Consider the following 26,989-nt stretch of genomic DNA (forward strand, 5'->3'; position numbering starts at 1 on the left):
TATTGTGTATCATGGTTTTCATTATAGCGTGGGCGAATCAAATTGTAGTTTTATAGGACCTTCTTTTGTTTATTTTGATTGTTATTAGTTTTATCTTGTAATACAATGGCTTCTTTGACATGGGCTTGTAATAAAAGTAGTGTTGATGTGTGTATAGCCCACACAATCGTAAAAGCGTTAGATAGAGTATTAGATTTAGTGTCAATGCCGAAGTAACTTGTAAAGTGTGGAGATGTTTGAATGTTTCTTGAACATTGTCTTGTTTTCTTCGCTCCCTTGATGATGCATATATGTGTATATCTGTAATCGTAAGTAAAACAGCCGTCTTCAAATAAAAATAACTGAGGCAACCTTGATGCATTTACGTCGTCATTTGGGCGCTTCGTTGGATACACGCCTAATTTGATTACATGGATTTTTTATGTGATTAGGACGTTTTCTGCTGGATAGACACCTCAAAAGAGCAATAGTGAAAAGCTACTCATTCGAACTATATAATAATTTTACATGCGCTGAATCAATCGCAAAAGATAAACGTAGGTGAGATTTTCAAATCAAAAGTTTTATTTAAAAAAATGACAATGAAGCATCCAAAAAATTATTTGTATCTAGTTCTAACTTTGTGTATCTGTTGAACGATTTTTAGTCACTTTTTTTGTACCAATTGATGGCAAATCAATTTAGTCAGCCTATCATTGTGATATTATCATGAGACTTTGTCTGAAGCATTCGTGAGGTCATCCATATAACGGCAATTTCAGCGAATCGATTGACCAGATAATTTACAAAGTTTTGTCCTCATATCTTTGAAGCGAAAACAAGTATCGTTTCAAACCACGAGAAAGCAAATCCAGGATACTCCTGCAAAGAGGTGGTCTAGCCCACACAGCGATAATATTACCGCAAAAACATAAAATTCATTAAAGATTCGCCACAATACTTGAGTTTTACAATTCATTGTTAAAATAACGTATGGAAATGCGTCAATACCACAATATGGGGTCTCGTGCTAAAGCATATGTGAAGTTTTAATTCTAGTTACGACCGTAGCAGCTCATTTTGTGTTTTGTAAGCTGGGAGGTTTAGCATTCATGCCCAAGGTACTTAGTTAGAACTGAGATGGTGTTGAGAATTTCTATGGTGAAGAAACTGGTATTGAACGCCATGGTTGCTTGTAGTAAATCGATGATTGTACATGTAATGGCGATTGAGGATTTGTTTTTTGTTGGAATCTCGAATTATCAGAAGGGATAGTATGTAACTTTAAATCATTTGAATAATTTACACAACTTTCGTAACCTTGACATTGCTATGATTGTAAGAGTACATTCACTTGTTTCCTTATCATTATCTTCCACGTCTAAAGATCAATCAGAACGCAGAACAAGTGTTAGACAAAGATCAAAGCGGTTTTAAAATAACAATCTCGAAGATAGTATCAAAATTGAAATCTTTATCAAGATATTGGAATTTCCAAGATCTATCTGACACTTATGACTTCACATACGGTATGTATGAAAAATCCTGTCCGATCCTTGTAGAGCGAGTAAGTTGCCAGACGTGCTAATAAAATATTTAAAGATATATCTGGGTCTATTGTAACATCAAAATATATTTTTAGCACTGCATTTATGACGAATATTACAATGAGTTTTGGATAATTTCCCTTAACTAACGAAACTCAATTTTAGGGTAGTTACCTAATTGTTATGATTTCTTCGTTTTCAGTGCAGCAATGAAAAATCTGTACAATATTATTAAAAAAATATACTGTGGAAATTTCACAATTACTTAACGATTTTACGTTACACTATATTGATCGGACAGGTTCACATACTATATTGTCCCATCAGAATGACTCCGACCACAATCACGTTTGGTATACAAAAATAATCGATATCAATATTTCTACGATGATCCGAATCACCATTGTTGAAACGAGAGAACGCTACATGCATTATAGAGTGCCATCTCGCTTCAATAACGGCAACTGTCCATCACCAAGAGTCCAATGGTAAGTGTATTCCATACTATCGTAAAATTGTTTAACAATAGATTATTTAACATAAATAATACTTAAGAACATGTGCATATACATTGTAATGGCTTTTTATGTTTCGTTCTTGGAATGTCAAAGAGTATTTATACAAAGAGAAGTTTATTAAAGTGGCAGGCTGTAAAACTTGTGTGTTATGGGATGAATAAGCAGTGATGGCTTTATGACGACTGTTCTGAATAGAATATTGAAAACTACCTTATAAGTAATGCCTGATAAGGAGTTTGTATTTGTTATTCTATTTGTGGACTTAAAGACAAAGATGATGGTGGAGCTAGAGGATTTAAAACAATAGAAAATCATTATGTGGAAGTTGTTACATACAAATGAAGGGATTTTTTTTTGTAGAGCTCAATATCGGTAGACAAAAAATCCATAGCAAAGAAATTTTTAGACTTATTATCAGCCTTACTAGGAAAATGTGATAGCTCAGATAACTTAAACAATCTAACCTTATTTTTGGAAAAGTGTAATTTTAAATCATTGACGTAAAAATCATTTTCGTCTTATTCAATATAATTTAACTTTTATATGTATAATATGGTGATACGAGATACCGAAGAAATATCTAAATCCATTGAAAATTATAGGCTTGCATCACACATGTCATGAAAACCTCTGATAAATCTGAAGAACTAGTATCATCTGTTAGGTATAAAAGTTCATCCATAACCGCATCTGTGCTTATCTATTCTATATCGTTACAACAGTGACAAGTGACGTCTGTCAAAGATCTCACGATTCTGAAAACTGCACAGCACGTACAAACGCAGTGCATTACGAATGGTCGTTTATATAACAATAAGTAAAATCAAATGGGCAATTGTTAGGTTTGCATGCTCTGGACCATTGAATGTCGATACGTGTGACTCGTGTAATTTTAAGGATATTTGCAGTTTAGTTGGTGTTTTACGTATATGAGAATGGTGTGCAGTTTCTATAATATCTTGAAATGCTAGCAGCATATTGTTCACAATGATGGCTTGTAGAATTAATACCTATTATAGATTTGGTAATAAGAAATTGGATACAACGTTTATTGTACATTTTTGGTGTTTATATTGATATGGTTTTTTAATGTTGGGAATAGTTGACGGCGAATTATAAAAGTAAACAATCACACTATATGATCATTATTTTAGAATGATGGATAACATTAATCAGAAAAGTTTCCTTAAAACTTAAAATGAGGTTAATACAATAGATCAAAGTGATGATGTAACTAAAATCTTATATGGCAAAGCAAAATATCAATGTATAGATGAAAGATGGGAAACATTTGAGGATGAAACAGAAAATACTAAACTGACCGATGCAATACAACTTTCAACTAAATCTTAAGATTTAGTACTCTTGCGAAACGTAGATTATGATGTAATCCATAAAAGGGTAAATGCACAATAAGTTAGGTTTGGACCATAAATATTTCTTGAAATACAAGGAGGACCTCAAAATGTGTGTGGATTTGTGTGGATAAAGAAGAAAAAATTAAATAAATCAACGGAAAATTATAAATATTTTTTAAAGGAGAGAGATTAAAATAATTTTGTTGAAAAAAATACCACAATTGAAAACCTCGGTTGAAGAGGGATCGTGTTCATGAAACGTAATGTATTAACGGCATGCATAGTGAAACAGAGACGAGACAATACAAAATTTATAGCAGTATCTCTCTTCTATTATTCAGTTGTCCTGCTTTGAAACCTAATGATAGATCCTAACGTAATTCTTTCAATGGATATTCCTTATTCCCTAATGTAAATGGAAAACGATACAAAGTCCTTATATAAAGCAGTTTCAAATCAAATATTCAGAGAGTCCTATTATCCTTAGATGCAAATCGATGGTAGTAATAGAATTTATGGTGACAACTATCTCAAATTGTCAGAAAGTCTGCATTCGGCTTTAGAATATAAGTTAGATAAAGGACCGGCCATTCAATTTTAATGTTCCGAGGCGATTGACACACGTAATGGTATTTATACCCTATATGGGCCCTATAATGTTTTATGGGTACCTCTAATTGGTCATATAAAGCCTTCTTAAGCTTTCTCTTTGGAAATGCGGTTTTCTATTAATGTTATTTTAGTATTTCCTAGCCAGACTTAAGCTGTTTCTGCGTTTAATTTGTTACCTTTGTTAGAAACATGTGTTACGTTACCCAAGGGACTGCATTCAAAATGAAAGAAATTGTTGGCTTCCAAAATTATTACTGAAAACAATATCACTTGACCCCTGACACTAATCAAAGGTTAAATAATGTGGTTCAGAAAATTGAAGCAGAGGTTACCACATTCTGTATTTATTTTATGAATATCAGGAATTTAAAAATAGATACAGCAAATCGTAATCGTAAAGATTAATAAGTATATTTTAATTCCTAAAAATGGTTATATATAATAAATTGTTCACAAAATCAACAAAATCTAAATATGACTAAAGTGTTTAAACTTGAACATTTTTAATTAGCCTCTAGAATCAACAAAAGCAACTTACTTGTGTCGTCATATTGATGCAACATATCAGCATTCCACCGCAGAATGATGCGGCTGATATCATATGGACTCCAGTAGACAGGGCTGTGGCCAGCCACGCCAAGGTGTAGGGGAGAGCTGTCGCAATCAAAACTGTTCTTCTGCCAAGACGCATCGCCAACCCACCCAGGATACCACCGACAAACGCTCCTGGAGACAAGAGAAAAGGTTTTATAGGACGAGATTATTCTTCAGTGGATGAAATTTTGTTGGCGATAGTAATAAAACTTAGCAATCCCAAAATATTATTGTAGCTATGACACGTTACGAGATATGATACGACAGGTATTTTAAGAATTCTTAGTTGTTAAATGCAACAAAGTATTTGGAAATTAAGCAAGACGAAAGATTATGACATGATCTCTAAGTTTTACGGAAAATAGAAACTGATTTTATTTCAGCATTCAGACTTACATTAGTATCATTATTTTATGTTTTATTAAAAAAAAACCATTTCTATCTGTATAATACTTTAAAGTAAAATGTTCACCACCATAGGGTTAACAAAGGCTATGGATATCGATGAATTTTCGTAAATAAAAACGAACTTCAAGACACACCGTAGTTCAATGAAACCTTAATTAAAAATCCCATTCCAAAATCAGACTAAACACAACACTCCAAACGAATCTATACATATAATAAAATTGTAGAAAAGTGAAAACTGTACATTGAATATTTTTTAAAAAGAATAATTGCAGGGTGGTCTACGAACGATTCCGATGCCGAAAATATGATTTTTAGAATTTTTGTCTGTTTGTCTGTTTGTCTGTATGTATGTCCGGAAAGATCTCGGAAAGTACTGGATAGATTTGATTCAAATTTTCAGAGAATATCAACAAGAGGTCCGGTCAACATACTTTTTACTTATTATCCCGCTTTTCGTTACAGGGGGTGAGCAGGAGCCTTTTATATCTATAAACAAATATCAATTTATCTTATAAACTACTGAATATATTTCGTTCAAATTTTGCATGAACCTTATCGTACACATGATACAACAAATATACAAAAACCATAACGCTACTATGCAGGGGGCTTGAGCAGTAAAGTTTTCAATTTTTGGACTCACCCGTATCATCGTGTAATACAATTATGAGGTGTATTTTCACACCATTGAGTAGTAGGCAGCACGGTCACCAATTTACAAAAAAAAAATAACGCTATTTATCTTAAGACTTTTGGCAGAGCAATAATAGGATTTTTCGAAAATAAACCATTTTCACAAAATTTGTCATTTTATTCTCTTTTAAGTCTGATATAGGCCTACCGCGACTATTTCACACGTAAAATAAAAGAAACATAAACTAATACGTTTATTTTATGCAATTGTTACCGTAATCAGTACATTCTTGAAAGAAAGGAACTTAAATTCTTTTTATTTTTATTGATGTACAAAAATTGCTCAAGTTCAAATGTGGAATGCCGTAATATGATTTTGTATTTATTTACGATAGGAGTATATACCTATGTTTTTAGCTCGGTAATGTTGGCGATGCTACTTCAAGATCAAAACATGCGTAGTGACACTCAACCCAAAGTTGCATTTAGTTCACATTGATCTCATCTATAATTATGCATAACAAACAATTACTAAACGACACAGTTAATTACTACCTTGGTTCATCTGTAACAAATAGCAACATTTTTTTTTCTTAAATTTACACAGGCCAAAAGTATTTCGGATAAAAAAAAACCCAGAAAACTTGCATAAAAACTGCATAATAGGTATGCAATGTGAGAGATCTATAAGACCAAAGCTATCAATGAATAGACATTATGTATCTATTGCTAGAATAATGTCTACTGATACCTGGGATTTTTCAATATTTTAACGATTTGATCGGTCTACATTCGCCATTATAGAGACCGCACACGTGGTCCTTCCAAAAATTCCTGTAACAATTTATTCTTTTTTCTACTTATTTAAAATTTTCTTCTTTCGTAGCCTGGTAAAAACAGGGCAAGGAACGAGACTGAATAAGTCTCTGAGATCCCTAAGCCGACGTGGATTAGGAACATATTTTTGGAAATTTCCCCAATAAGGCTGATAATAGCGTGTAGCTATCAGCACTTACATCCGTCATACAATGTCTGGAAAATTCATTTTGGCTGTCGGTATCGACAGCGTAACCTCATAACCAACCTCATGTAGTCTTTATTTAAGTTCCATTTATGCAGTAGGGATGACGGTATTTTACTTCAATGATCGTCAGGTATGTTAACGAATAAAATACCTAATTTTTCTTTGTAAATTGGTACAGTAAATAGAACTCATGCACATGAAGTCACTTTTATGTTCATATTTTGCTTTGTCGTAACATCACAAATTACACATATCCTATACTTTAGATTTTTGTCGTCAATTTTTTAAAAAGGGGTGACTGATATTTTTTTTATTATCACGCTATTTATTTATCAGCAATACAAAGGCAAATCATGATCAAAACACCAGGGGGCCAAGATAACACGTTTACCAACTTTTTTAATCTGGAAATATTCCAAATGTTTGTGAGGAAGATCAGTTTTAATATTAAGAGGACAATCAAACATAACGTGTTTCAGGAAACCGTTTATCTGGGCGCAATTTTGCAAAATCTTATATCTTATGACACTTTGTAAAATCCACAGTTACCGAGCCCGACTCTCACTTCACCAGCTCCGTCCACAAAAATAATTTGATATCTTTTTTATATCGTCAGAAAGCATCGTGTGTGAAAATAAGAACTGTCTGGCTATCACTGTTCCTGAGAAACAGCCAGGCGACAGACAGACAAACGGTCACCGGGGCCTCAGTAATATGGTTCTGGTTTACCTCTTTGGTGACAGTACTATAATAATTTTATGATACCTCATAATCACTGTCATAATCCGTCTAGCAATTTCAGGTGTAGGCTGGCCCAAGAAGTGCTCGAAAATCATAACCCACCCAATTAGTAAATGGAAAATTTCGAAAGTAAAACATTTTTAGCAGAAGTGCTAAGACTGAGTTATACCTTCTGTAATTTTTCCTACTTGCACCCCCCCCCCTCCCCCATTTTAAAACGGCTCGATTTGTCGAACATGTCTAAACGAAAACTCGCACATAATTCACGTTTAAATTAAAATAGTTCAATTCGTTCGGAAGCTATGATGTCACAGACAGACAGGCAGGCAGATATGTCAAAGTTATAAACCCCTCTTTTTGGGATTAAATAAGAAAAAGTCATTAAAACAGCTGTGAAATATTTACCACCAGGATAGTATCGTAAACGTTGAAATGTGTTATACGACATACGTTATTTAGATTCAAACATTTGATCGTTTTTGGGCGGCTCAAGATTCATTATAGTTTAGAAATAAAAAAGGAAGCTTAAAATATAAAAAAAGTGTTTCATTTTCAATATTGCATTACATTTTTGCTATGATCGTTATTATTAAACTTCATAGTTATTCACTTCTTGAGAATCACGCAGACAAAGTCGCGGGCAACAGCTAGTGCTAATTAAAAGCCAAGAAAACACTTGAACGGTGAATAACCTTCGTAAACAAAAACAAGACAATTTCAGAAAAACAGCAACAAAAATATTTAATAAACTGAGGAGTTATTGGAAGGGTAACCAGCATTTGCGTAATGCCTTCCAAACAATGCGATCTCATCTCATTTGTGACATTCCGAAGTTTCTCTGAGAACATTGTTTCGAAGAAAAAGGGACAATACTCGTCTTGTCTTTGACTTCGCGATGTTCAATGTTGTGTGTTGTCCAGATTGTAAAATTATTGTTGAAGGGTTGGGGAAAATTTTAGAAAGGGAATAGAGTGTTTTTCTATTCTTATTATTAAAAGTTCGTAAAAAAATGTATTATTGTAGAGTGAAACACCTTTTTTATCTGTGTTACTCAGCACAGATGTGTTAGATCAAGAAAATTATATTATATGCTATTTTATTGATGGCGTTTTTGGTTTATTCACTGATTTACAAACGGGACATAGCCGATCTATTTAATTATTTAAGACCTTATGTACTAAAACTAAGATAAGAACTATGCAAGTTAATATCTGCCTGTTTCTTAACAATCTCTTCATTATTTCAATGACCAACAGAGATTTAAAAGTACTTAAATGTACTAGTACTAGCATCAAAATCTACACCAATTATGTAAACTACAAATTTATATGCATGCAACCTATATCGACACTATCATTACATAAGTCTTACTCAACAGTTATGTTTTAAGACTTCTGTTTAACATTTTTAACCAGCTATTAATAACACACGTCTAATATTTTCAAATATTACATTCAATTGTTCATATGAACCGGTTTCTAGTGCCAATGATGTAATGTGTTAGTTTCTTTTTACATCGTTTATGCACGTGTTAAGAAAGTACAAATATCATTCAAAAGTCACTTATATTTTTGTGAATAATTGACACTTAAGAGTCAGCCTCAAATGTATTGAAAATACATTCCTCTTTGACATGTCATTTGCATGCACGTGAGCGATCTGAGCACTGCGATCGATTGTATAAATGTCTTAAATAGAGACGGATTGTAGATTGTATGTAATAGATAATCTCCAAGAAGAGTTTTCTCTGAAATAACCTTATAAAAAGGCCTCAAAAAGTACAGAAAAGAAAGAACAATCCACGTCACGAATACCAACCACATATTTTTACCAAAATTATTACAATTAGAATGGAGGTCTGAAATATATATTCATTTCTCATAACCGTCAAACAGTTCAATAATATTATTACCGATAGCATTTGTCTGCTCTGCCATGTTTGCCTTCGATGCAAACATGACGTGTAGGTATACCCCTTGATTTAAATACTCGTAGGAGAAGATCTCAGCTTTACCAAGAATTTAGCCAAATCTGACTGTCCATATGTCTATCATGTTCTGTTTCTTATCCCTTATCAATCAAAACGGTGTAAATAATTCAAATGAAACACACCTATTAATTGAAAACGTTCCGGTTTGAGCGATTGCGCTGACTATTTATATCACCCGAGTCCGTCTGTCTGTGGAGTTTATTTTCGTCTGGCGCGGAATGATTCTTGAGATGTAGCAGATTATCTGGCGTAGTATTAAACATTTGATTTCATCTAACTGTCCGTGTTTTGGTTAAACTTCGATTGCTGTTTTCAGGGGTGTTTGTTTCAGATATATAATGCTGTGCTTTGCCAAAAAAGCAACTAGAACATCGTGATTGTTTTTTTTTTGGTAAAGTTAAAGTTGTCACTAAACTACAGGAAGGAAGTGGTTTCTATTTTTATATATGTATTATTTATTTCCAATTAAATTTATCTCAACTATAATCTTTCAGGTCATTACAGATCTATACCAAAACGGATTCGATCCCGCGTAGGTCAAGCATTTTTATGATCCATTTTGTTCCGACACTGGATGCTTTGCGGATTTTTAAAATTGTAATTCACATTTGTCGTTAAAAATATTAACTTCAAAATAAGTGATAATTAATCTAAATCAGAACAATCTCAAAGAAAAAGAAATAACATGAAGCACAAAATGAACAAGTTACAATGATTAATGAAATCCTTGGTTTTCTGTCATTTCATTTTGAAAAACAAAAAAAAAAACAATCAATTTTCCAAACGATTCCCAAATCACATTTCAAGAATACTTTATTTACTTCAAACATCTCAATGTTCTTAATGATCGAACATGACATTAAAGCAACACTTAAAACTCAGAATCCTCAATTCTTTTAAACATGGCAGCCCTAAGACAAAACCGAATCGGTCCGACATACACATTTGAACATTAATTGATGATGCGAGTGCAATATTTCTTGTTTCGCAAACTCGAAGAGACGGAAATTAATTAAACAAGTGAGTATGCTATCCTTCAATTTGTATATTCCTGTTAAGGACGCTTTCGGAATGAAAGGGATTGGAAAAGGGAATCTTGGATTCCGGAGTTTCGTTTTTTAATTTGGTACCTACACACTTTGTTCGTTCTATAATGTATTACCTAGTTAAAGATGAATATTTTTGGAAATCCCTTCGATTTCCAAATTTGGAATGGGATGTGGAAATAAAATCTGATAATAGTCCAAATCCTGATAGGGCAGCGGAATTGTCTGAAAGAGCTAGATGATAAAACTTTGATATTAATAAAGGAATACATATAAAAATATACTTATACTATCTTAATATTACATACGTAGATGTATTTTTTTTCCTACATGACTGTTTTTCTTTCTTAGTAGTGTTATTAAAGTAGCTCAAAATTCCATAATCAACCTTTTTCTGCAATTATCCGTTACCTAAAACTGACAACAGCGGAAATTGTACTCTTAATTTAGCCACAAACAAAATACAGACAACAAAATCGTATAATCCCCAAGAGTTATATCCAGCGATGAAGTCGATACTAATCCTTCCCTAAATGAATAACCAGGAATGTGCAGCATCCAAAAGAGTTCATTCCTCACTTGGTGAGAGATGGCCTTTATCAACGAAAAACAATGTCTCCCAAAATACCAGCTGTCGCTCGAACCAATAAATTATTCTCGAGACGTTTGCCACTTTTATTTTCACCTCCGTTGGTATTCAGGTTGCAACTCAATTTAGAGTAATGTTTTAATGTATTTATTGATTTATTGGCTTACTGCGTTTACCGATTGCGAAAAATAGGGTAATGGTTTATAAGATTGATGGTAAAAGTGGATAAAAATGTTATGTGATTGTTTTGTTCGTTTTGATTGGTGTTGCGTCAGTGTAAAATTCGTTTCGCTGCTACGAAGGATCATTAAAACAAAATAAAGTTGTGGAAGCGAGACGCGAAACTCCGCTAGTTATAGCAGTATCTCGCTTACACTACAGAACAAATTCACCTCTAGAAATACATAGTACGCAAAATGGTTTTTCCGCAATTAGAAGATTGTTTTTGAACCACATGGATTGACTAAGTGTATTGGGAATGCTTTCGAGTTTTCATCAAGTGGTTTTTTCTGTGGGTATTTCCATCCACAGAATAGAATTAGGAATCATATTATGATAAAGAAATCCATAGCATTAGGTTGGCACTTGATGAAGCATAGGAAAAAATACATACGGAAAATAACAACACGGTGGCTTGTGGGAGAGAATTTATAGGAACTGCCTTTTCTAATACCCATGTTTTGACAAGGGATGGAACTATGACAAAGAATGATGGATATGACGATGCATAGGATAAGACAAACAAAGATGAATGGATTGGAAAATGAAAACAAACTTACAGGAAACGAAAAGCAAAATATTATGAATACCGATAGAAAAATAATGGACAATAGGAGACAAATGCTTGAAATGGATAAAGAAAAATACTGTCAACTGTTGGAATAAATTATTTTAAGAGTCTAGGATTTTAGATTCCTTTGCATACCTATCGCTCATAACTAGCATTGATCCACGAATGCTTGTTCTAAGTTTGGGTGTCTCTGTCTTTGAGACTTGAACGTTTATAGAACTCTTGAGAAATAATCGTTTCATAATAATTCCTTAGTTTAAAAAAGTCTTCTGCTTGTTGACTAACGTATTTGAGACTGATTTGAAATGGAGATGTTATGGAAATTGTTTCTTTTTATCGAATTTCTCTACTAAACACCACATTTCTCGGAACTTTGAGGAGGATCAAGTGTATTTAATTATTTTTATTAGAATTTATATTCTGTGCTCTGATGAATACAGTTGCATTTATCACAAATCATAGATGATTACTATTCACTATTTCAAAGGTGATTAAAACGTTTATATTAAACATAATAGTAAGTATGGAGTTAAGATTTATAGGTTATTTACGCTATATTTGAAGGGCTTGGCAGCAATTTATTGAAATTATCATAGCTTCGTGTATAGCTCGGGGGATCGGACGAGCGTGTAATTCAATTACCAATAATGATATATTGATCTGTTTTTCTTATTTTATAGTTTTCGAAATGTCATGGAAAAGTTGTGCTCTGTTTGAATTATGAAAAATAGTAATTAATTATTATATACTGATGAGTTATTACGGTCAAATAACATCAGTCATGTTAATTGATGAAGGTTAAGCAATGTTTGTCAAGGTTTGCCCTTTGATGGGTTATCAAGGTTACCATATTATTTAAGGGCCTCTGTTGTTAGGTAATAAATAAGTTTTATATTGTGCAGTTTGTTAGCGAGTGATTGAGGTCACCAAGCCAGAGCCACTGAGCGCGACGTGTCGCGGGTTCGATTCCTGTGTGGGACAAGTGTTTTAGGGATTCACGGATGCTTATTCAGATTCTTTGTGTCCTAATGCATGTGACTCGAATCTTTGTGGATCGCCCCGCGACAGAAAGATAAAATTCTATACTACTTTTAGAAAAGAAATTGATTACTTATAGACAGGTGTTATAATCTAAATATATTAATACTATCTTAAAAAGAAAACAAAGGCTAACATAACATCATATTGGATATTACCATCCACCTTTCCATTTCACCACTCTGGCTAAAGTACTTAATCTTGATAGCATTCAACGTGTAATTTTCACTTAGCAAGCAAACCCGCAAACAATACACAGTGTAGCCATTCAATAGAAATTGAATAGAGAAAAGCTACTTGCACACTCTTAGGACCGATTTCACTGGATAGTTTTAAACTAAGATCACATTAACTATGTTCAGAGTGAACGAGTTCAGATATTGTAGCTGTATTTGATGTTATGGAATCATTTTTCAAGTGGTAAACGACGAACACACGTGTCGCGGGTTCGAGCTCCGTGTGGGATAAGTGTTTGGGTGATCAACGAATGCTTGTCCTGATTCTGGCTGTCTTTGTGCATGTGACTTGAATGTTTGAGACCTTTCGCGACACAAGGATTAATTACCTTAGTTTGGGAGTCGTTTTCCTATTTAACGAATAAAATAGACCCTTATAATTTTTTAAATTGCTTATCTAAGGAGCAGGATTTTTTTAAATTTTTGTCATTGTAAAAAGAATATTTATAACGTACAAAACTGTGACTACCCGATCGAGTTGTTATGGAAGGTTTTTTTTTCTCCATTAACTAAGGTAGGACTTGGAAACTTAAGTTGTGTGTTTCAGTGTTGCCTCGTGTATAAAGGGGTTTATTTCTAACCGAGATGATTAGAGATTTCTCTAAAGAAAGTTGCGGTGCAAGTTTAGTTGCTGTTAATATTAGAATATGATCATATTATTGTGATATAACGGTTTCTATTAAACATTATTTAGTTAAAGTTTATTAGCAATGGTCGTTCTGTTTTAAGTAATTTACTTTGAAACTTTTTATATTAAAAGCGTATCTGGTACTAAGTCGATGTGATGGTTGCTATAAAAATGTTTTCCATATCGAAAAGAAGAAAATCATCTTACACAACAAAAAGAAAAAATACTGAGCAAATGCATGTCAGACTTATGAAAATTGGGGTCCTACAAATAGGACAAAGATGACAAAATTTGATGAAAAATATTCACTTATTGAATTTGTGACCATAACAATGTTGCTTAACCCCGTTTTTTTAATTTTTATTTATTGTAATAAAGGCAACAGCAACAAATTAACTATGCCTCAGTAGTAGCCTTTTTACTTTTTGGATACACAATCCAAAATGGGGTTTGCATTTTCTATTTTCCTTAAATTTTTTTTTAGATTTTATTTGCAACTTCAAAAATTTGAATCGAAGAATTTAAGTACATAAAAAAATCAAGGAATTTTAATTCAATATTAATAGCTCCCATTAAAAGTCCTAGAATTTTTTATACGAAGAATTGAAGGGATGAAAATCTTAATTTAAACAAATAAACAGATAAAATGATTAACACCATCACGGAGCAATAATCTATATAGCCAAACACTAGAATATCATAAATCAGTTACAACGCAAACAAACCCGCGGGCATAGCTAGTGCTATAATAAATTACAACTAACCAGACGTCGATAAGTCTACCAAATATTACACCGTGAAGTCACGAATTCGATTCCGGATTTATAAGTTAGCAACAAATCAATATTGTCAATCTATCATGTTAATAAATCTATCACCTTTATAAGCATATCTAATAGATTTATAACTCTGTACTCATACACTGTTATTATATTAGATAGGTATTTATGATGATAAGTATTGTTATAATGAGTTCGTTATGTATTTGTTCGATAACTAGGTGAAATTGTCATTTTAGAATTTCATACCCAAAGGTTTATAATAAAATAATATTATAGGTCTTTCTGTCTGTCACTGTGTGTGTGGCTGTGTCTGATTGCCGTGATATCTAAGTATTGCCACTACAACAGCAAATATAATAAAACATTGAGGTTAAGCAAAAAAGCTTAAAGTAACAATAACATAATTCTAATTCGATTGTTGAGTTTCACCAATCAATTAAAAATATTACTATCCTTATTATAATCAAAATCTTGCGGAAATCTAATCTATCTAAATCTACAAACATTTAGGGCTAATCGACGTCACTCATGCAATTCAGACGAACTATAAATCGGCTGTAATCACAGACAAAGCCGCGGGGCAACTATTTATATACAGATAATATGACATGTTTATGTGTGCAAGCAATCAAGGCAGTATTTATGACGTTAGAGTTAGATTTTACTGGACTGTATGCTTTGGACAAGTTGCGTTTCACGGCTTTACCTGTTAATTCCGTTGTCTCTTTGGGATACATGAGATAGATTTCAAGGTATCCGCACCCTATGGAGCCCTTCTACTGTCCATCCCTTTAATTTTAAATAGTAATTTACATGATACATTACTGATGCCAGGCAAAATGGGATTGGGCGGGTTACGTCAGCCGCATGGACAGCGATCGCTGGGCCAATGTCACCTCACTGTGGTAGCCAGCGGATGGAAGGCGTCGCCGTGGGAGGCCTAGGAAGCGGTGGCGAGACGATCTTAACGTTTACCGCACGGGCTGGTTCCATGAGGCCCAAGACAGAAAATCGTGGAAAGATTTGGGGGAGGTTTTTACCCAGCAGTGGGACACAGTGGGCTAGATAAAAAAAATGATATATTACATAATTTTCTAGGGTTCCCTACACTTAAGAGTAAAAATGGAACCCTGTTACTTTCCTTCTGTCTATCCGTCTAGGCGTCTATCTAAAAAACTGTGTCAAATAGGTAGACAGTTGAAAATTTCAAATGATGTATTTTTCTTAAATCTATAACAACAAATACTAAAAGCAAAGATCTAGGTTAATGTTTGTTACGGTCATATATTTTTTGGATGATAAATAAAATTGTGGGTGACAAACTAATTTAAATGTTACGCAACCCATTTATTTTTCTTTGCACATTGTTTTCAAGTAGTAAAAGTTTTACTTTCTATATTTTCTAGATAGATAATAAATCGAACATAAAATTCTAATAAAAATCTCCAGAGCAAGTTTCACAAACTTTAAATAGCTTGTTTCAACACTAGCCTGAGCAAAAATTTTCTAAACCACTATTAAAGTTCGCTGCCAATAATTTACTGACACTTAGAAAATATAAGTACACGCCATAAAACACCCAATTACTGTAAACTTATTACAGTTTATTACCAAAGAGTGCGTAAAACCTAATAAGGTTCTCAAACGCAGTCTAGGTGGTCTACAAACAACGCTTGAAGTAAGACAGGGAGGTGTGAAAGCGAGATAGCGGAATACATAGTATAGAGCAGCATCTCGCTTCCACGATCGGTTATTAGACAAAAAAAAATCGAAATAATCCATCATAATGATATAGAGCTGCGGAAAATATCGGATACGTATTCTTTTTTAAATCACGTAAACAGAAACTGAAGATGATACAGTAATTTGAAATCTTGTTTGACGTCACTTATCAGTACCGTGCTTTTCAACGACAAGTGACGTTATTAGCCCCCGTTTCCTTAAGTTGAACCATCTTTAATGGATCCTTGTACTGTTTTGTTTGATTCAGTAAAAAAAAACGTATGCAATAATGTTCAGATATCAAAAAAGTTCAGATGTCCGACGGACTAATTCGTTTTTTTTAGCCAACTACCAAATTGCATCAGTCTTACTACTAAATGTGGTGTCAGGTCTCTAGATCATTAATTAAATTCCAGTTAAGAGTCATTTCAAAACTTTAAATATCTCTCCATTTATGGCTCTAATAGACGCTGTGATATTAGTGTCTTGTAGTACATGTTATTAGGTAATTATGGCAGTCCTTGGTTATATAATGACTTGTGTAAAAACAGTTATGCAAAAATATTAAGACTTGATGATATCATTAACTTAAATGGATATCTGAATTAATTAGATTTCATATTAAATAATTTAAGATTAAATAAATTAATACTAAGATATACTGACAAAACCGACTGGACTGGCAATAGCCCAGTGGTATAGGCTACCACACAACACCAACGATGCGCGACGTGTCACGGGTTTGATCTTCGCTTAGTACAAGCACTTGTGAATTACAAAGGTATTGTTTAAAGTCTTAGTACATATGACTTGAACGTTTGTTAAATCTAATGCGACGTAAGTCTTCTTATATTTAAAGGAAATTGTTATTAGTGTCGTCAGCAAGAAAGATTCTAATAGTTAATGGCCAAAATCCTCCAATAAGTTTATTAAAGCTGGAAGCTGTCTATATTGTCAACCATTTGCAGGATTTCAATTTTATAAATTCCATACGGTAAAGCTGTAGACCTATCAACTACTACATTGAAATAAATATTCAATCTTCTGCCATAAAGCTCATCAGTAATTATATTCTGCAAAATATCCCTACTTCCCTACTAATATTATAAATGCGAAAGTAACTTTGTCTGTCTGCTACGTTTTCTCGTCTAAAACATTGAACAGATGTTAATGAAATTTGTTACAGAGATAGAGTTGACCTTGAGAAAGAACATAGGATAGTTTTTATCTCGGACTTTTGAAGAGTTCTCTTGGAAACGCGATATAACCGACCTCGACGCGGGCGAAGCCGCAGTCGAAAAGCTGGTAACTTTATAAATTCAACACCAAATCCCTCGAATATTCAAAACATTCTAATACTCGTGACATCACATATTTCACTTAATAATAATAACTAAGTAATGTTCAAGAACGTCAAGCAAATAAACTTGACCGTTCAAAATCTATAAATTGCTATGAAAAGACCTACCACCAAATCCTCTAGTCCTCTAGTTTATAGCTGATGAGGAAGAGAGAGGCCACTATACAAGAAGCAGTATACTCTGTCACGCTCAAACATTCATGAAGTGGTAGGCTATGGCTCAATAGATATTAATACTGCTTAGACATTTCGACGCTTAAAATGTAATGTAGAAGCAAATACCCTTTATCTTACTAATAAATACTTAAATAGCAAGATTATGTTGAACAATAATTGACATTGACATGGCGAACATGCCAAGTTTAGCATATAAAGTGAATTTCGTATTACTGGCGTAGATTAAGATCCTGTTGATAATGGTGTTGATATGAATATTGTTATGTTTGTAGAGATAAAGAGAATGAATATTATATGAAATTGTCTTTTCATACTAATACTTTTTATATTGAAGAAAAATGTGAAAATAGTTGGAATGCATCCGCTAGGAACGGTATGATACTCGTAGGTATGTGAAAATTTTGTTTAAATTCTACATAAGTATTATTAATTTCAATGATAGACAGTAGGATGACCTGCCAAGTTAGGTCTAGGGTTCATCTTCCGGCACGCATTCATTTATCAAATTTATACCGTGAAGAAAAACATCGTACGGCAACCAGTACCCCTAAAGATATTAGCATTAAGTGTTAAGTCACATTGTCATCAGATTGTACATCACATGGAAGGATGTTTCTTTATTCCACATAGGTTTTTCTATTTTATAATATTGGTAATTATTATTTCTCTCTTCTTCTTGATTGGATCCCATTTCCATCTAAATCTTTAGCCACTGCGTTTGAATGCAAACAAACATCTGTTTGTCAATTAGTGTTACTAAACAAGATTTAGTTATCCTATTCAGTCTAATATTTACCATTTAAATATCATTAGCAATAAAACCGACAATAATAAAGATAAATCTCAAACTTATGTACCTAATGAACAATTTCAAACAGATTTCTACTAACTTGAGTATTATTTCATTTTCAATTCGATTTGACCAACACTTCTTAGAAGAACCGGTTAATTGTGAAGTACAAATATTATGAAAATCTAAAACAAATTTACAATCGTTCCTTATGCTTATCGTTTTGTTATTATTTGCTATTATAGCGACAAAATAAATAAATCGTGAGTGCAAATTTTCGACTGCCTAGCTATGTAATTTTTTCTGATACAGCCTGGTAACAGATAGACGGAGCCATCGTCTTACCCTTAAACTATTTTACCATTTGGGCACAAAACCCTAAAAATACATCCAAAGCCTAACGAACAACAGCAAACTTGTTTCTAAACCAAAGCAAACTAGGAGGTCTATTTTATTAGCCTAGTATATTACTTAGGTAGACAACAACCGTGCCTACAAATTTCAAAATTCGACGTCGTAATAACGTTCCATTTATGGGAGTGACACAACCACAAGGATCTAAGGTCCAGTGCCTTTACCACGACCTCTAACAAAGCTGTAGGTACACTTAGAGCGAGATAGCACTACACAGCGTCTAGCGGCATTTCGTTTTGTCAATGGTAAGTGGCTTTCTTGAAGGGGTTCGCACAGGGCACGGTCCTTGGACCCAAAGTGTCACAGTTATCGGTCTCTTGTATACTAAAGCTTGGAAACATGTTCCATGATTTGCATCTACGAATAAGTCGCACGATTTCGTTGTTCATTGTCAGACAATTACGTTATTTCGTTTCACCAGTAGCTTATGACTACATGGGGTTAATTAATTTTCAAGTGTGCTTAGATTTATTCTGTAGAGCTTTTACGTTATGCGTTTTAATGGTTTTGTGTAGTTTAAATTGAATTTCTACCTTGTTAGGAGGTAATTCGTGTATTTTATATATTTGATAAATGATAAAATAATATGGCATAAGAATTGGATTGATTTTTTAGATTGTCATAACTCTATTACTTAACCCATTGGTCCAAATTTTGAGCTATCCAAATTGGCTTTGTATTATTTTATAAAACAGTGCCTGCCATCTAAATTGTTAAGATTTACTAATACCTAAAAAAGCAATTTCTTCGATAATTTATAATTAATCTTATGTTACATTCATCTATTGATGTCTCTTAATTTTGGTATGCACGATAGGGTCCATGATTTTTAAAATTCCTTTTGAAGACGACAGATATTAAGTGCCATTCAAGTACATGATAAGTTTTAAGAAACTTAAAAAACTGATCTATCACATCTATCTTTAGCATTTTAACTTCAATTTCTACCACATACTTAAGCCCAACACGATTATTCTCCCAATCATCATCAGTACGTACTAAATTAGGTTTCTCGTCGACACGTTAAACTTTAAACCCATTATCCCTCCGTATCTTGAGTGGTTCACTAAAAGATAGCCAAAGATAACTGAATTGGCTCGGTTCATGTATTCGCGCTAAAAGATTAAGACTTTGGTCCAATTGAAAAGGATTGGGGAAAGATAAAACGATCACGTACGACTGTTTCTTATGGGTTCTTTGGCTTTATATTGTCCATTCTGTTTTTCAATAGAAGCGTTTGCTTTTGGACGAAGCTTTGATCGAGAAATAGGTGGATATTCTATTTAAAAAGTACCAGTGTTAGTGTTAATTATATTTAAAGGACATCCTTGTTTTCTTCTAGAAAAAAAAGTAACATGGTCAATTCATGGCATTAAAAAAGTCTTTTTGTGTTTTTTTATATTTTTTTAGATGAGCTAGTTGAATGTATTTTCATAAATATAATAATCAATACTCAACAATTAATAAACAATTAATGAATGAATGCGATTCGTTTCTAGAAAGAGCCGTCGAATAACATAAAAAAAAAACTTTTAATAAAAGACATTTCAGCTCACGAATTTAAAATCAATATCAGCTACAGATAAAATCAATTCTCCTACTAATAATAACTCAATACACTTTGATACTAAATAGAATAGTCAGAAACACAAAGAAGCTAAGGACAAAGAAGGTAGCTTCGCAGAAGCTATAAACCAGTTTAAACCAGTTATATCTTAACAAGTGCATAGAATTAATTAAGAAAGATTAAGTTAATATTATGTATCTGAAGTGGCTCTTAGCATGGAACTGGGGCTGCCTTGAGACGAGATTAAAATTAAGGACAAGTTAGCTTCGGATTGGTTTGTTAAAATCTTAGTAACAATAGAGTTATGGTAATAAGAGGATGATATAAAGGACATTAACGCAACATGTATTGCCCATAATGGCGTAATGTTTCGACCAGGTTGCTCAGACCATAAAATCTCATATTAAATATCAATCAGAATAAACGAAAAAGGTTTTAAAAAGAAGAATCGCAAAGAATCTAATAGCCATTTTAATTTATACCAGGTTATAGATTTTTTCCCCATTAGCATTCGTATTTCAAAAAGGTAAAATTTAAGCTTATAATTCTAACAAGAGACTTTTTTTTTATTAAAACAACAATAAGGAATTTAATCAATGTGTCGCGGGGGCTTTTGCAAACATTTAATCATACAACACGCAGGGATCGAACCCGCAACACGTCGCGCACATTATTTTTCGCTTAGCGACCTCATCCCCTCGGCTATCCATGCAGTCAGTATACTATTGCAAAAGCAATACAATATTATGCCTATTGTAATTTAACATCTACCTTCTTAAGCGCACCATCCCCACTCCAAAATCTCTTAGTAATCTCGCTGATAGACAAACAATAGGCCTACATAACCGTCAATTGTTTCCTTTCTCAATACCTGTCATTAAGACTGCTCTCATAAATACAAATTTTCTCTTTGCTTACATTAAAACCAGATAACTATAGTTTATATTTGACGTGACAAATCGTTGCGCGATCTGAACGCCAATTATTGTTCGCCAACCATCAAATGTTAATGGGAAATTTTTATCAGTGTGGGAGAGAGATGGCATGCTATCTCAAGTAGAGCTGTATCTCTCTTCCACAATTGATTCTGACTTAGTTTGAGGTATGGTGATAGGAGTTCTTTTATCATTATAGTACAGTTAGTATCAAAATAAAGTGTCGCTTTTAGATTATAAAACATTTCTGTTTTAAATGCTTTTAAAGTAATTTAGATTATAATGTCTTGACTATAGAGTGATTATTGTTTATTTTGATTTCCTTATCAGATATTCTATAAACTGGTTTTGTTAAGATATTTAGAGGTAAGTACATGACGCTGAGCTTGATTATTTAATACGCTGAAAACGCTGGAAGTGGATACTATTGGATGATGCCATTAAGCCGAAAAAACTGTTCGTTATGAATCGCAGGTTCGATCTTGAGTGACCATGAGTGGTTGCGGGATCCACGAGTACTTGCCCTGAGCCTGGGTGTTTCTGGCATGTCCGTAAAACACAAAAGTATTAAGGGCATTTTTATGAAAAAAAAAAGAAAAAAAAATACATATCAATTAATCATCAATTACATTACTTTAAAGCTTGTAGAATTCAAAACAAACTTAAAAATATCGAAATACCTTTTTAGTATATTTATAGTTTATTCAAAAAGTGACACTCAATATTAATTCAATCGTAAAATGTAATGGAAATATATTCGATACATCAGATCAAGCTAATAGATTTAAAATATTTATAGTTTTAACCTCTTTAGACTATGCTAGCTCACTGTTATTTTAATAACCGTAATATTTTAACGAGCTGTCATATAATTAGTATTCAAACCGATACTTTATGAACACCCCTCAAACACACGTATAACGCGAAGTGTTTATATTAGCCAATCAGAAATGTCGATATAAAGTATGTAATATATTATGTATCCAGTGCTAGCAAAATTTACGAAATTATTGCTTTTATCATTTGTATACTTATAATGTCTCGTACGTTAATGCTAAAAATCAAAAAGACTTTTGTTCCGCTGACTGTGACCAAGCTGCATATTACAACCCATAATAGCTGTATAGTTAAAACTTTAAAAGAGGTTGTATTAATGTTGCCGCTATATATAACAACAGGTAATAGAAGTAAAAATCGAAGTTTGTTAAGCCATGACAGATGACCATCGTTTTTCTACAAGCATATTTATATAATTTTATTCTCATTTTATCGAAACACAAACCTTCCCCACATAGGAACACGCTTTGCCCACCATTTATAGGCTGGCATAGCCATAATAACATTAATAACCCTAAAAACATAAAAATTCGTTAGCAGAAATCGTACAATGATCGCTTTTAATTGCTGATTTCTTCACCTACACGATACGCAATCGCAGACTTTAAATAAATAAAGCTTTGAAAAAAACATTGCGAATACGAAATGTTTAAAATATAAAATTACAAGAAACGTATGAACAAAATTAGATCACTGTTGGACTGTTTAATACATGTTAACGCAAACCAGGTAGAAAATTAAACTTATCTTTAATAGTACGTAAACTATGAAAGTTAACGAATAGCGAATCGCGAGGTTTATTTATCTTTACCGTCAATTTATTGCTATTTACTGCTGCAAGAGTAGTGAGGTGAATCTTAATCGATTAGAATTAAGAATCGATTCTGAAATGACATTTCTTTTTACGAAATTAATTTGTACAAATTTTCTTTGATAAATAAATTATTATTTTATTAAGAAGAGTTTCTCGATTACTTACTATTGTTAAATAATACGTTTTTAATTTGATTCAGTTTTTTGCATTATGATAGAGCAATTTTTCGGATTTTAATCTATTTATTAAAACTAGGTCAGCATTTTAGCCGTATAAAAGCAACACAGAGACAAAAGAAGACGCACATTTATAATATTAGTTTGAATAATAACGTAATACAGTCAATATTATTCATCCAAGGAAGTGCATTAACAGAACACCTTTTACAGACATTCAATCGAGTTCTCGCGTGCTAAAATCGATTCCACAATCGATATCTCAATAAATCGATACTTCCAGTCTCGATCGTATTTTGTTTTCCGAGTGTACATTTACCGAGTTTAAATATTAGGTGCGGACAAGGTAATTGTTGGATAAAATGTGTTTTGTGTTTGTTGAGACCATGATTTAATGCATGGCCTGATTTATTATGGTAACAGTTCGCGAATTGTGCGGATACAGAGAGGAATAAAGTACGAGAGACGTGGATGGGATGGTGGTGTTTTTGTTTTAAGAGCCTTTGTTTTTGTTAAGACGGCGGAATCCTAGTGGACACCCAATACCTCGGCAGAGGACATGGGTAGTGTCAGACTCTTACTGACTAAACATGAACCGCGTCATCATTCTGCGTTATTGTGTCGGTGTATGGCAATGCATTGCAATACTTGCAATCCTTCATACACCGAACTCGGGCTTCCACCGGCCAGTAGTGTGGGCCGGTGTAAGCCGTGTAAAGAGCGTCGGCTTCCTCGCCTCATAGTGGGACCACATCCATAGCATCGAAAGTGAAAATAAATAAAAACCTAAAAACTTTTATAGTGTTTTTCATTTGTGAAAGCGGGAGCAGAGCAGAGCTCATTGCCGTACTACGACTTTTTGACAATTAATCGCATACAATTTGGATTGGCGATTTTGGATCATATTTTAGAATGATAACTTTCGTCGGTCAGATTTATTTCTTAACAGTTTAATCGATTTTTTATAATCTAGAACAATCATTTCTTTAGCTGAAGACTGAACATTACGTATGTTTGTCTTATACGAGAAACGAACTGTGGTACGTATAGTCAGTAACCACACGACTATCAAATAAATGAGATTGAAATATTCAATTTTCCAATTGATCAATTGTTTCAATACTCATGTGTTATGCGATAAACATTATATAACGTGGTGTTAAATCTGTGTCAGCACTTGTATCAATGAATCAGGAGTCATCGACCCGACGCCGAAATTGCGAACAATCATATGAAAAGGAGAAAGAGAAAGGGTTACGCTATATTGACTGTATGCTAAGTGTTGTATTATTTATTTTAATTTAATTTGATTTCGTGAAAAAATTTACGATTTCAAACCAATGCAATTTTAAAGGGTGGGTTATAAGTAATTTACAAGCCTGTATTTTAGCTCTGATTTTAATTTATATATCTACCATACAAAAATGAAAAGAAGAAGATAATAATCATCTAAATAAATATTTTTAAAAACAACTCCTGCATTTTGGAATTACTACGGATAGAACTCTTACTATTACATCATCACTATCATCCTAACCTTTTCCCAACTATGTGGGAGTTGGCTTACAGTCTAACTAGATGCAGCTAGGTACCACTGTTTTACAAGAAGCGACTGCCTTTCTGACCCGGTAGACTCGGACCTTCTCAACCCGGTAACTTGGGCAACACGAGACACCTTAGTGAGACTGGTTGACTGACGACCCGTAACAACTATCAAACATTTATAAATAACAACCGGGAATCACGAACTATTAATTGCTCATGAGAATTCACTAAATATGATGATGTGAACCGCATGTTAATTACTCTAAAATAATTCGTTCATATCTCAACAAGATGTCCCCATTCAACTCCGTTAACCCAAAGGAAAAATAACCGTGAACATATAAAATTAAGACGTTATTAACAGCAGCACGTGAGTTAACTACAACCCATCATATTCGGACGATTCGTTTCGGCGATAAATGACAACTAGGTTACGATCACTTTAAATATTTATGATGTTTCAATGTCGTGTTCTGGCCTAGTGATTTAATTACTCGATTTGTTTAGGAATTTTAACTCATGAAGTACTACATCATCACTAGACTGTAAGTTGATTGAGTAACGACACTTATCCAAGTAATGTTACAAGTCTATATTTATGCGTGTTTTGTCTCTACATTCCTCATGAGAATGAAAAAGGACAGCATTACACCTACCCATACGTTTCCTCAATATAGTTGTCTGTCCCGTGACTGATTGGACATAAAACATATTTTCACAATTTACATTGGCATAAGGCAGCAAAGTGATCACGACGCATGACAATTCTGCTGGTATAATGATAAAATAGTCTAACCTTTGCATTATGCCCAAGCGCCATAATTCTTCAGTATTATTGCCATAAGAAAAGCTATGCTAAACTAGATTGTGCCTGCACGTATGGCTAAGTGGCTGAGTTCAACACGCTGAACCTAATGAACGTGAAGTGTCCCGGGTTCGATCCCCACGTGGAATTGTGAAATACCCTGTTACCCAAGGATAAAAAATCCCTATTACAGAAGTCATGTACAAAAAATGATAATAGAAAAAATTGCCAAGAGAGTATTACCGTTGTGGAAGTGAGACGGCGTACTACACAGCGTATAACGCCATCTCTCTTTCACACCAAGAACTATCTTACTCTAGAGTCAGTAGTAGGCCTTCTAGTGCTACAAGTAAAGGCTTAACTAATTGTAGTTTACTGTTTAACAATAACTAGCGTTTGTTTATTAACTTGAAGTGGTTTGAACAATACTTAAGTCATTAAAGCTTTGAGTTTACTCAGAGAACGGACGCCTTAATTAGCATGGAGTAAATGTTTCCTGTTAAATTAAATTCGTAATTATTATTTTACAAGCGAATTCTTTATCATAGCAGTTTATTTGTCGGAATTTTGTGCTTTGATGTTGAACAAATAAGGCTGAAAATGATATTTCATAGTTTGTTCCGAGTGTGGGTGACTTGGATGTCTGTGAAACCTACCGCGAAACAAGGAATAAATTCATTATTGCGAGATTCGTATTTTTAATCTAGATTAAAAAGAGATAAACATAATTCGAAAGGATAGATATTTATTCCTCTCTCTTACGAATTATCTAGTTTTTGGCTTTGTTTTTATGAAATTCGAGTCAAACCAGTCGTAAATTGAATCAATATGGAATGAGTGGTTAATTAGTCAAAGATTTCCAGACCGAGTTACTATGTCTTATTTCTTATACGTATGCAGAATCCCATACACATAACTCTTAAAAGATTGCACACAAATAACTCCTATAATTTTTCTAACTGGTTAAACTGGTGGTTTTTAATTAGTTAAGCAAGAAATGAAAAAACAGCTTTAAACTCTACATACCCTTTTACAAGGCAGTAACTAAGTGCTAAGTTAATATTCCATCTATTTGCTTTACCTAAGTTACTAAAAGCTCACACATAATCATTAAGGGTTAAGTTATTACTGACGTGTCTTACAAACAGACAAACAGGCACGCATTTCAGTAAGTGTACGTTAAACACGGAAACTTATTTGAGAAAGTTAGAAATACGTTTTGGTAATTATGGATGAGGAGTGTTTGGAAAGTGTTGTCTTGCGGTTGAATGGGATGGAATTGTGTGCGTGTGGTTGCAGGTTCGAACCAAATGGTGGTACTACCATGTCAG

At 33.3% G+C, this 26,989-nt stretch overlaps 1 protein-coding gene across 1 annotated transcript in view; it reads right to left on the bottom strand.

The window, feature by feature from the left end:
• LOC113501120 (facilitated trehalose transporter Tret1-like) overlaps positions 1 to 26,989 on the bottom strand; it is a gene marked incomplete at its 5' end in the record, with an annotated part of 33,453 nt that overhangs the window by 1,520 nt on the left and 4,944 nt on the right. The window contains 1 exon segment of the mRNA XM_026882145.1: positions 4,553 to 4,740. Coding sequence (XP_026737946.1) covers positions 4,553 to 4,740 — 188 coding nt within the window.

Source organism: Trichoplusia ni, chromosome 15 (assembly GCF_003590095.1).
Source record: "Trichoplusia ni isolate ovarian cell line Hi5 chromosome 15, tn1, whole genome shotgun sequence".
Taxonomy (NCBI): domain Eukaryota; kingdom Metazoa; phylum Arthropoda; class Insecta; order Lepidoptera; family Noctuidae; genus Trichoplusia; species Trichoplusia ni.